Below are 11,614 nucleotides of genomic sequence, written 5' to 3' on the forward strand. Positions count from 1 at the left end.
CGAGCGCGCGGTCAGCATCTGCAGGTAAACCACACGGGCGGCCCCAACCGCCAAAACGACCACCCCGCCCACCAACACTCCACCCTTCCCACCGATAGCCGGGGCCCCCGTGAGCGCCGGACCCACGAGTCGGTGACTTTAAGTGGCCGAGAAAAGGGTAGCCCCGCCTTTGCAGGGGTAAACCCGCTCGAGATCTATCCCAATTCTCGACCTCACATCCCCTGCTCGACTCGACTTCGTTTAAACCCAAACCCTAATCTCGACAGAGCCTAAACCCTAGCTCGGGCGGCGGCGGCGGCGGTCATGGACGGCGGCGGAGGCATGGGGCCCGTCGGCGGCGGGGTGGGAGGCATGGTGGGACCCGTCGGCGTCGGCGGCGGGGGCGGCGGGAGCGACGTGGAGCTCGTCAGCAAAACGCTGCAGTTCGAGCACAAGCTCTTCTACTTCGATCTGAAGGAGAACCCGCGGGGGAGGTACCTCAAGATCTCCGAGAAGACGTCCACCACGCGCTCCACCATCATCGTGCCCATCGCCGGCGTCGCCTGGTTCCTCGACCTCTTCGACTATTACATCCGCACCGACGAGCGCGACGTCTTCAGCAAGGAGCTACGCCTCGACACTAAGGTCCGCTCGCCCTCTCCACGGCTAATTTATTTAACACTCGCTGGACTCGCCGTTGCTAAATTTTCCGTTGGCTCTCTGTTCCTTACGCTCTGCAGGTGTTCTACTTCGATATTGGGGAGAACAAGAGAGGCCGCTACCTTAAGGTGACGCAACGTTCCTGTGGAATTTCTAGTTTTCCAAAATTTGGTGTGGTAGAATTTCCCAATTCGTATATGGGAAATCCATTCTCGAGAAGCTCAACTGTTTAGCTAAAACGGGAAATAGGTGTGTGGATTTAGTAAGGGAAAGGTTGCGTTTTCGTCTTCCGCTCCTGGTCCATTAAAACTCAACTCGTTCTTTTCGTATGTCAAAAAGGTCCGCTTCCTAAAATGGCATATATTGATTTAAATAATGATAGAAGAAGTCTATCAAGTTGTATGCGGAGCATGGACCTACACCTACTTGTCAGAGACAGAGATCTTTTCTGACCAGACTCCAAGTTAAGAGGCTGCTTTGGGCTTTGAACCCAAAGGTTGGAGGACCAAAAGGGAATCTTCCCCTTTAGTTAGTAGCTGTGTTTTCTAGATTTTGGCTTCCCTTAATTTGTTAGTTTCACCTTTACTGTCTGTCTTGCAATCTATTTGGTATGAAGCTGGTTCCATCTAAGCAAAATAGCATCCCTGCTGTCTGTTCATGACAATATTCTACTGTAGACCATTATTGGCACTTAACTTGTTCATAGATTTGGTCTTGAATCTTCTGTGGAAAAGGAAGAGTCTGGGTTGTGTTTATGCTAATTAGATACTTAACCTGGTTATTGCCTGTGTTATGTTGGAAATTGTATTTCTTTCTACTACTGTGTTTTAGTAAATTGATTTTCCCTCCTCTTTGTATGTCCTTCAGTTTTTTCTGTACTTGATGAGATTATATAGTCGTGATACTGAATTGTACTTTCTTGAACTTGTGTTCGGTTTTGTTGTAAAGTTATCCGTTGTGGAGCACTTGTGGTTCCAAAGATAAACAGAAAATAAATGTCAATGTACAGACAACCATGGAGGAAATATTCGATCTGAATAGCGTTTTGAAAAGTACCAATTTTGGCATGCTACTGACTCTTTGTCCTTGATAATACTCCATCCACATATAATATTTGTTTGAAGTTAAACTACACAAAGTTTGACCAAATTTATAATAAAAAATATGAACATTTACAACATTGAAGATGTGTGGTTTGAAAATTATTTTCATGATGCATCTGGTGATATTGATTTCGTATTGTGAATCTTGATATTTTTTGCTATAAAGTCGTTCAAACTTTACGAAGTTTGACTTCAGACAAATTTTATATGCAGACTGAAAAGAAATGGAGGGACTACTAGGTTGTTTTAATAGGAAATTGGTTGTTTCTCAGGTTGTTTGTCCCTTTATCGGAATCTGCTGGATTTGTTTGGCGATGTTACTGAAAACTACTCCCTCCGTTCCAAAATAGATGACTTAACTTTGTACTAACTTTATACTAAAGTTAGTACTTTAGTACAAAGTGTTGAGTTATCTATTTTGGAACGGAGGGAGTATGAGTTAGTACCCTGAATGTATTTGTTGTTGTTTCTTAATTGTGGTCCTCAATTGCAATGGTATGTTTGAGCAACCGAAGATATCCATTGATAGTTTCATATTGCAAATCGATTTTGAGGTTGCCAAAGCCTGAAATCATATAACTACAGAGGATACTAAAAGCAAGAGGAAAGGGGATATACTGGCAGAAAACTAAGGACTTAACATCACACAGGCCCTTAGTGCATTTAATAGTCTTGTGTGTGCTTCATATAAAGTCTCTAATTAATGACTGATCGTATTATCTAGTAAATTATTTGATGTTGCTTTATTGACTTATTGTGTTCATAAACATATGACCTCGACATTATTCAGTTACCTGAACTTTCTCCTAAATGGCTCCGAACAATTCTTGTCCTGTGAATATTTTATTTAGTTGTATTCTATTTTTCTTTTATGTTAACTGCAAGAGTTTTTTTTTCATTCTCCTAAATGATTCCAACATCTTCCTATCTTTTTTTATTCTCGTAATGATTTATTTTTGGGGCATGTTGAAGTCTTAACTGCCAAAAGGATTTTTAATAGAGTATTAGCAGCATAGTTATTTCCGCCTCTCCAGTGAAATTAAACTTACCTTTAACACAAACAAGAGTGCAGTAGGTTTCAGTTCCATCACATGTCTCAGCAAACATCTTGTGGATGAGGGAATATGCTGTACATTTGTTTCAAAGTGGATACTCCCTCCGTCCTTGAAAGAGTGTACTTCCAACTTTGTTGGAAAGTCAATTTTTTTTTATGTTTGACTGTATTTATACAATAGTACACCAACATTTATGCCATCAAATTAGTAGCATTAGGTTCATGATATAATATATTTTCATCATACTCCTATTTGGTTTCACAAATATTGATATATTTTTGCACAAACTCGGTCAAACTTTGAAATAGTTTGACCCTCCAACAAAGTTGGAAGTACACTCTTTCAAGGACGGAGGGAGTACTTTGGATAGAAACCAGTAATCGCACATGATCATGGATCCGTGGGGTGAACCACTGTTTATCTTTGCTTCTACAGTACATGCTTTGCTGTCTTTGCTTCTTAGTTACACGGGGTAGTGTATGTATTTATCTTGACATGATTACAATATTCTCCTGTTAACACAATTCTCTTCAGGTTTCGGAGGCATCTGTCAATAGAAACCGTAGCACGATAATTGTTCCGGCTGGTAGCTCTGGCGAAGAAGGTTGGGAAGCATTTAGGAATGTACTGTTAGAAATCAATGACGAAGCTTCCCGACTCTATGTTCTTCCAAATCATCCAAGTCAGGTATAGCAAAAAAGTACCTGTTTCTCGCTTATTTATGGGCCCCTTAGGCTCCAATGACATCGTTATTAAATTTTCTGATATTTTATTTTTTCAGCAACACCTGGAACCTCCAGAGCGCCTTCCTGGCCTTTCTGACGATGTTGGTGCTGGATTTATAGCTGGGCATGGCAGCCAATCTGCATCTGTACCCGAGGTAGACGTTGATGGGCCTCCTATTGAAGAATTTAGTGGCATGGGGCTGTCTAAGGTGATAAGGGCAGATCAGAAAAGGTTTTTCTTTGACCTGGGCAGCAACAACAGGGGCCATTATTTGAGGATTTCCGAGGTATCATATTCTTGTTTATCACTTGTGATACTGATAACTCTACCCCTGTACCAGAGTAAGATCTCATTATTTTCCTGCTTGATTCAGGTCGCTGGAGCTGATCGTTCGTCGATAATCTTGCCACTTTCTGGTTTGAAGCAGTTCCATGAGATGGTGGGACACTTTGTAGATATAATGAAGGACAGACTTGAAGGAATGACGGGCGCGAACGTGCGCACTGTCGAGCCCAGCCAGAGATGATTAGCTCGACCTTGTGGCACTTACTGCTGTTATGCCTCCTCTAGGATTTGTGTAAGTGATGTGGTGTGTGGTTGCGTAGATCACGCAGTATTAATTCGTCTGATGGGGATAATAATGTTTGATGTTTAGTTTTTTCTTTCTTCTGAATTCCGTGGCGAGGATTGATTTGCTTGGGACCTTTTCTGTTGAGGAATAATAAGCAGTATAATGTTCGTGGGTGGTATATGTTGGTTGCTGCGTGAGGCGGAGTTAGTTTGAGTAGGATTGCTAGTGTTCTGTGGTAATAATCGCAGGCCTCCGCAAATTGATATGTTTCACTTTCATCCGTTTACGTTTTGAAATATTCTGGGTTCGATGTTTCTTAGGCAGTTAACCAAGGTCAGGATTGTACTGTGGAGTGATGTTATAACAGGGAAGTTCTTCGATGTACTTTCTCTAAAGTAATATAAGACCGTAAATCACTAAAGTAGTGATCTGAATGGGACGCGGCGTTCTGGTGCATCTGCACCTGAGGTAAACAGTAAATTTGTAAAAAGATAAAAAATTTCTAATCTTTTTTTGTGATGCTAGATGCACATGTGCGGGAAGTCAGCATTAAATTTCGTGGAGTTTGAACTTTTTAGTAGCTCTTAGCAAAAAAGATAAATTTTTGAGGCTGCAACAAAGTTTACTGTTTTGATCAATTTTCTTTTTTTGCCATATCTCCTCAGATGTCCGAACAAGCTGAAATTTGGCACAAACATCACACAATGGAACAACTTCCACTTAAAAAAGTTCAGATTCTTTTAGTATTTTTTTGTAAATTTACTTTTTCACTGGGTGCAGATGAGCCCAGGCATCGAATTGAATATCCGATCTAAGTGATCTTATATTACTTTACAGTGGGAGTACCAATTTCCTACTTAGTAGGAGTACATTTTTACCTGGTGCCAATTTTTACATTTTATATAGTGCCATTTTTCTAGATAACTTTGGAAAATGCATCCCAAGAAAAGGCAGGGATGTTGGCGTCTTAGATCAAGATGGCAACGAGGACGAAATCCACCAGGTTTTGCTTGTCAAACTCATCCTCACGAGAAAATCGCAAGCATGTCCCCGTTCCCATCACCGTGCGCGGGACTAGTTTTTTTGCCCGTCCCCTAGACCCGTCGGGTTTGCTAAACCCATGAGAAACCCGTCCCATGAGCAGTCAATGAAAACAACAACATAATGTGCTAATGCAATAAGTAGGAAATCACCGTACATAATAATATGCAAGTACATAAGCAGTCAAATACTATCTTCAAAGCTTCCAATGCCAAATCAAAGTGCCAAGTCCAAGAGAAGATGAATATCGCTCTAGCTAAAGTTAAACATGAAAAATATGCATATTGGTCTATGAAATGTGCAAGTACTTGTACTTCACATGCATTCCCTCTTGAATGTCTTGAAGACAACTTCAAAAGCTTTGTCCTTGTTCATTGTCAGCATATATAAGAATCAAATAAGTTGATGGGTATTGTTAGATTTCGGGTTTGGATAGTACTGAAACAGGTTTAAACCCGCGAAACATACCAGGTTGTATAATGTACTTCCTTCGTTCCATAATATAAGAATGTTCTTTTTGCGAGAAATTTTCCGATCTATTCATCTTCAATCATGGCAATACAACGAATACCAGAAATAATAAAAATTACATTCAGATCCATAGACCACCAAGCGATGACTACCAGCACTGAAGCGAGCCGAAGGCGCGCCGCCGTCATCACCCTGTTTTTCACATTAGTGTAGCGTAAAAAGCGTTCTTATATTATGGGATGGAGGGAGTATCCACCAGCAGCCCCGTGGGGATAGAAAGTCGCCCATCCCCGTCCATAATAGGGTAAATACCCGCGGGGACACGGGTTTCGAGGGCCCTCATTGCTATCTTGAGTCTTATGTCTTGTACAACGTTAGATGCTTAGGAAGATACGTAGAAAAACAAGCTGAATTTTTCTGAAGCACCAGTGTCTATTTCTACAGAAGAGACGTCTAATTAGACGTCTAACTGTACAAATAAGCACCGATGTTTCAAAAAAAAAACTAATTTATTTCTTCAAGCACTTCTCCTAAACACCTTGCATTGTGCAAGGCTGTTCGAAAACGGTTCTTTCAAAGGGTGGTAGAAGTTTAGCTCCCACGTGCACCGCCTCTGTTGTGGCCCGCTGCGCCTGGAGGAGCAGGGATGGGCTCCCGAGCACGGGGAAGTCGAGCTGAATAATTTTGTTATACAAGTGGAGGCGAGAGAGAAGCTGCCATGGGCGTGGAAGAGCCGTTGCTCGTGGGTACGTGGGTGAGCGAGACGATGAGCGAGCGTGCGCTGGGTTGTGAGTGGCTTCAGTTTTTTAATCGACGCGGGGGGCTCCACTTCCACTCCACAGGCTCTATACTCTCTTCTCCACTAGTTAAATTTTGCGTTGGATCTAGAGCCTGCCTGTCTTTGATTCGTCTCAACAATGGAGATGGTCCTCGCCGCCGCAGCAAACTGTACCGGTGCCTTGTCGTCCAACCACCCCAAAACGTTCCTCAAATCGCGTCGATCCTCGCTCCAAATGCGGGCCTGCAGATCGGGCCCCGCTGCGCCGCTCGCCGTGTCGTCCGCCGCCGCGCCGGAGGAGCCGCGCCCGGTGCGCCTGGGCATCATGGGCTGCGGCTCCATCGCGCGCAAGGTCGCGCGCTCAATGCTGCTCGTCCCCGCCGCCGACGTGGCCGCCGTCGCCAGCCGCTCCGAGGGCAAGGCGCGCCTCTTCGCCGCCGACAACGGCCTCCGGAGCGGCACGCGCATCCACGGCTCCTACGAGGCGCTCCTCGACGACCCGGACGTCGACGCCGTCTACATGCCGCTCCCCACCAGCCTCCACGTCAAGTGGGCGACCGCCGCCGCCGAGCGGGGCAAGCACCTGCTCCTCGAGAAGCCCACCGCGCCCTGCGCCGCCGACCTCGAGCCCATCCTCGCCGCCTGCGAGGCCAACGGCGTGCAGTTCATGGACTCCACCATGTGGATGCACCACCCCCGCACTGCCAAGATGCGTCAGCTCGTGGCCGATCAGGACACAATCGGAGACGTCAGATTTGTAAGTGCTCGAAACACCACATTATTATGTTGAAACTGTCATCAATTTTTTTAATCCAGTTTTCTTTAGGATCTTGACGTAGCATATGCCCTTCGAATCATGTTGCACGCTTTTATTAATCCATCCCAGACCCCATTTCGTGGATGTAAATTATAATTGTGCTTTCTTGTGGTATAGAAATATTTAATCGTCGATACAACTCATGACGTATTTGTTCTAGCCTAGATGGATAGGACTTAATAACTTATCAGTTATCACACACCAAAATGCTACCACCTCTCTGTTGATGAAAACGTCGCCTCCGAAAGAATATTCCACCTTTATGAGACACACATGTGTCAAACATGTGGTTTGATTCCTGATGCGTTGGAACTTGGAAGTATAACTACCCTCCTAACCATCCAAACACATAATTAATTCTAAGCGTCAAAAGATTCCCTGTTGCACGCTTTTATTAATCCCATCCCAGTCTCCATTTCGTGGATTTAAATTATAATTGTGCTATCTTGTGGTACAAAAATATTTAATTGTCGATGCAACCCATGACGTGTTTGTTCTAGCCTAGATGGATACGACTTAAGAACTTATCACACGCTAAAATGCTACCACCTCACTGTTTACGAAAACGTCCCCTCCGAAAAAATATTCCACCTTTATGAGTCACACATGTGTTAAACATGTGGTTTGATTCCTAATGTGTTGGAAGTATAACTACACTCCTAACCATCCAAACACATAATTAATTCTAAGCGTCAAAAGATTCCCTGTTGCACGCTTTTATTAATCCCATCTCAATCCCAATTTCGTGGATGTAAATTATAATTGTGCTTTCTTGTGGTATAAAAATATTTAATTGTCGATGCAACCCATGACGTATTTGTTCTAGCTTAGATGGATACGACTTAATAACTTATCACACACCAAAATGCTACCACCTCTCTGTTGATACTGTTGGAAATGTTGAAACTGGCATTAAAAGGTGAAACTGAGGTTAACTTTGTCTCACAGTGGCTAAAACCTCTCATGTATGAGTTGGGTCCGGGATAGAGAAGACAATGGATACATCAGATTCAAATTGCTGCCTGTTAATACCTAAACTCTGGAACCTATAGCACATATGTGGATTCTGAATGTTTATGAGATGATCTATTCCCATTCTGTATGCGTCAAGTGTTCCCCAACTAACAGTGTGATGATCTATTTCCTGACATAACCTCACAGCCGTTGGTGGCAACTTACTTTGAAACTTATACAATTGCCACCGTTCAGCTGTGAAGGTAAATAACTGTTTTTCTTCTCTCTTATGCTGCTTCAGATAAACACCATGGTCAGCTTCCTAGCAAACGAAGATTTCCTCCAGAATGACATCAGGGTGAAGCCAGACCTTGACGGCCTGGGTGTGCTCGGTGATATCGGGTGGTACTGCATCCGTGGAATCCTGTGGGCGGTTGACTATGAGCTGCCCAAGAATGTGGTTGCTCTCCGTCACCCTGTCAAGAACCAAGCCGGCGTGCTCCTTGCTTGCGGCGCGTCGCTCTACTGGGCCGACGGCAAGGTCGCCACCTTCCACTGTTCTTTCCTTACCAACCTGACCATGGACCTCACCGTCGTCGGCACCAACGGTACTATTCATGTCACCGACTTGGTCATCCCGTACGAAGAGAAGTCTGCTCCGTTCAGCGTCGACTCCAAGACAAACTTCGCCGAACTCTCTACCGGATGGGATCCACATCCGAGCAAGCATGTTGTCACCACGGACCTACCCCAGGAGGGGCTCATGGTCCAGGAGTTCTGTAGGCTGGTGCAGGGCATCAGAGATGCCGGTGTCAAGCCTGAGGGGAAGTGGCCGGGCATCACCCGGAAGACACAGATTGTCGTGGATGCAGTGAAGGCTTCTATTGACAACGGATTTGAGTCCGTCGATGTTGCCAGCTAAATACAACACATAACTGGTGTTCCCACGTTGTATCTTCCAGACCATGACAAATCTATTTACTGAAATAATTTGAACGATTCTTGTCATATTGAGGACAATATTGCAATGATCAAGTAAGGGTTACTACGAATTTTTGTTGTGTATGATACATGGGGAATATGGATGCTTTGAGTGGTCTACAAAGTGTTTTCTACGTCAACCTGACAAACTGAAATAATCCCAGAAAGCTGTAAAATGGTACTCGGATTCTGGTTTCCTCAATGTGAACAGAGCATTTAAATATTACAAGAGTACAATAAATAGCAAAAACCAACCATATTTGTGGTTAGGTTTTCAAAAAACTACTACCACATATCGACTTCGTTCCAAAAACCACGGGTATTATGCTATTTTTTCGCAAAAAACACTAATGACATGGTTAAATTTGAGCACCTTTTATGACATGTTGAATCGCACTCGTCAGGCCGATGTGGCACGGGATGACAACCGACAGAGGACGGACGTTACGTGGACTTTTGAGGCATTCTCTCAAACACCTCACATGCGCTGATGCGGGCAGACATGGCCGGAGCGAGCGTCCGCTGGTGGCTACCATGATGAGCTGGTGCGCTACCACCTCGCCATGGCTGCAGGTAGCCTCCTCCCCGGCATCCGTTCTCACAAACCAGGACTGAATTTGAGCAATTAGACACAATTCTCACAGCGTCACGCTGGGATTTGGAGGAGGAACTCGAGCTCGAGTCCTTGGAGCAAGAGGAAGGAAGAAATGAGACAGAGTCTCGTTACATTCTCGATACCCAGTCAGACGGGAGCTCATATACGGCGCTTTAGGCGCCCGTTTGGGAAGTGGTGCTCACGCAGCCGTGAATTTGCGCCGGCCCAACGCGGGTGCTCTCGCTCCGCACACCTATCGTTTGCTGTTGGTAGATGGGTTCGCTAGTGACTGGCCACGGTTCACCAGTCAACCATTGACAGGTTAAATGTGGACTTTTGGAAAAAAGAAAAAACAGTAAAAATCGTGAATTCAAAAATGTTCATGGATTTTGGAAAAATGTTCACAAGCTTAAAAAGTTGACAGATTTGAAAAAAATCATCAATTTTTAAAAAATGTTCATCGAATTTGAAAAAAGTGAATGGATTTGAAAGAAAGTGAGTCGAATTTGAAAAAAAAATCATCAAATTTAAAAAAGTTCATTTGAAAATGAAAAGGTTCATTGATTTGAAGAAAAAAAATCATCGATTTTGAAGAAGTTCACCAAAAAAAAAGTTCATCGATTTGAAAAAAAATCATGAATTTGATTTTTTTTAGTGAATAAGAAAGAAGGAAAAAAGAAAAACAGAAAAGGAAAAGGAAAAAAAGAAAAAAGGAAAGAAGAAAGAAGAAAGAAGAAAAAAATATGTAACTTATTAGATCGGGCTAAGTGTCGGTGCGGTTAGTGCAGCGTAACTCAGTGCCAGAGGTGCTTGGTTCAATTCACTCTGCGGGTGCAGTTTTTTGCGTTTGAAAAAACAGATAACAAAAAGGAAATTGGACCGGCCCAGCGCGGAGGGTTGTGTCTGCTCGTTTGCAAAATGCATACAAACGAGCACCTAAAGCACCAAATAGGAAACGCTCAGCAAACCTACCTGTCTCCTTTAGCATCGTTGCGCATATGGGATGGGCCTTGGGCAATTGCCTTCTGGTCTTGATTCTTCAACTTGGCCTACCTCTAGCGCCGACACTCATCGGTCTTCTTCTTCACCTCGACAACTCTTCACGGATGTAGTGGGTCATGACAATTGTGACGCCCGGATAATCAAGCTACAGTAAACCTTTGCTAATGATGCCACGTCACCTTGATTACTGATGCTAATCTTGCGTTAGTTCGAAACCGATTCTAATTCAAATTCAAAATCAGGCAAACATCAAAAGTTTTCAATTATTAAAAACCAAAATGTCCGGGTTGTGTCAGTTATTGCACAGATGACTATGATGAATAATTCACATTTTTATATAATGTATAAATGCACTAAAATGATTTAAACGGTAGCAAAAACATTTTTTAAATGCCTTTGGTATTTTATAAAACACAAAACTAATTTATTTTGGGTTAAAACCTTTTGTGGCTGAGGGTTATTTTGAAACGTTATTTTAGGAGCTGTTGTCATATTTTACTAAGTAAAAATAATGTGGGTCTAAAATTTAAAACAGAAAATAAATATAATAAGAAAAAAAACAACAACAAAAAAAGGGAAACAAGGGAGGCCACCCCCCGGCCACACTGGGCCTTGGCCCAGATGGCCGGCCCAGCCGCCCGAACAGGCCAGCCCACCCGCACCACCACTTAACCCCCTCGGTCCTTAGACCGAAACCCTAACCCCCACTTCTCCCCTGATCCCCCACTCGCACCCACTCCTCCCTCTCACCCTTCCCCGATCTGGATCGGGGCAACCCCCCAGATCCCATTGCCCCATCGCCGCCTCGACGTCGCCGTCACCCCTCTCGCGGAGCCGGCCCCTCCTGGCGCCCCACCGACGCCACGTCGCCCGTCCAGGAC

At 44.0% G+C, this 11,614-nt stretch overlaps 2 protein-coding genes across 2 annotated transcripts; both read left to right on the top strand.

The window, feature by feature from the left end:
- The first annotated feature begins 240 nt into the window (after positions 1-240).
- Positions 241-4,310, top strand: LOC119275753 (transcription factor Pur-alpha 1-like). Its single transcript, XM_037556657.1, has 5 exons — positions 241-624; positions 720-767; positions 3,332-3,484; positions 3,579-3,809; positions 3,897-4,310. Exons 1-5 carry the CDS (start codon positions 304-306, stop codon positions 4,047-4,049), a joined length of 906 nt encoding a protein of 301 aa, XP_037412554.1. The 5' UTR covers positions 241-303; the 3' UTR covers positions 4,050-4,310.
- Positions 4,311-6,393: 2,083 nt separating this feature from the next.
- LOC119275754 (uncharacterized oxidoreductase At4g09670-like) lies at positions 6,394-9,203 on the top strand. Its single transcript, XM_037556658.1, has 2 exons — positions 6,394-7,141; positions 8,457-9,203. Exons 1-2 carry the CDS (start codon positions 6,524-6,526, stop codon positions 9,075-9,077), a joined length of 1,239 nt encoding a protein of 412 aa, XP_037412555.1. The 5' UTR covers positions 6,394-6,523; the 3' UTR covers positions 9,078-9,203.
- Positions 9,204-11,614: the final 2,411 nt, after the last annotated feature.

Source organism: Triticum dicoccoides, chromosome 3B (genome assembly GCF_002162155.2).
Source record: "Triticum dicoccoides isolate Atlit2015 ecotype Zavitan chromosome 3B, WEW_v2.0, whole genome shotgun sequence".
NCBI classification, from domain to species: domain Eukaryota; kingdom Viridiplantae; phylum Streptophyta; class Magnoliopsida; order Poales; family Poaceae; genus Triticum; species Triticum dicoccoides.

Coding starts and splice junctions, on each gene's coding strand:
- LOC119275753 (XM_037556657.1), top strand. CDS start 304: ATGGACGGCGGCGGAGGCATGGGGCCCGTCGGCGGCGGGGTGGGAGGC. Junction 768..3,331: donor AGAGAGGCCGCTACCTTAAG/GTGACGCAACGT, acceptor AATTCTCTTCAG/GTTTCGGAGGCATCTGTCAA. Junction 3,485..3,578: donor TTCCAAATCATCCAAGTCAG/GTATAGCAAAAA, acceptor TTATTTTTTCAG/CAACACCTGGAACCTCCAGA.
- LOC119275754 (XM_037556658.1), top strand. CDS start 6,524: ATGGAGATGGTCCTCGCCGCCGCAGCAAACTGTACCGGTGCCTTGTCG. Junction 7,142..8,456: donor CAATCGGAGACGTCAGATTT/GTAAGTGCTCGA, acceptor ATGCTGCTTCAG/ATAAACACCATGGTCAGCTT.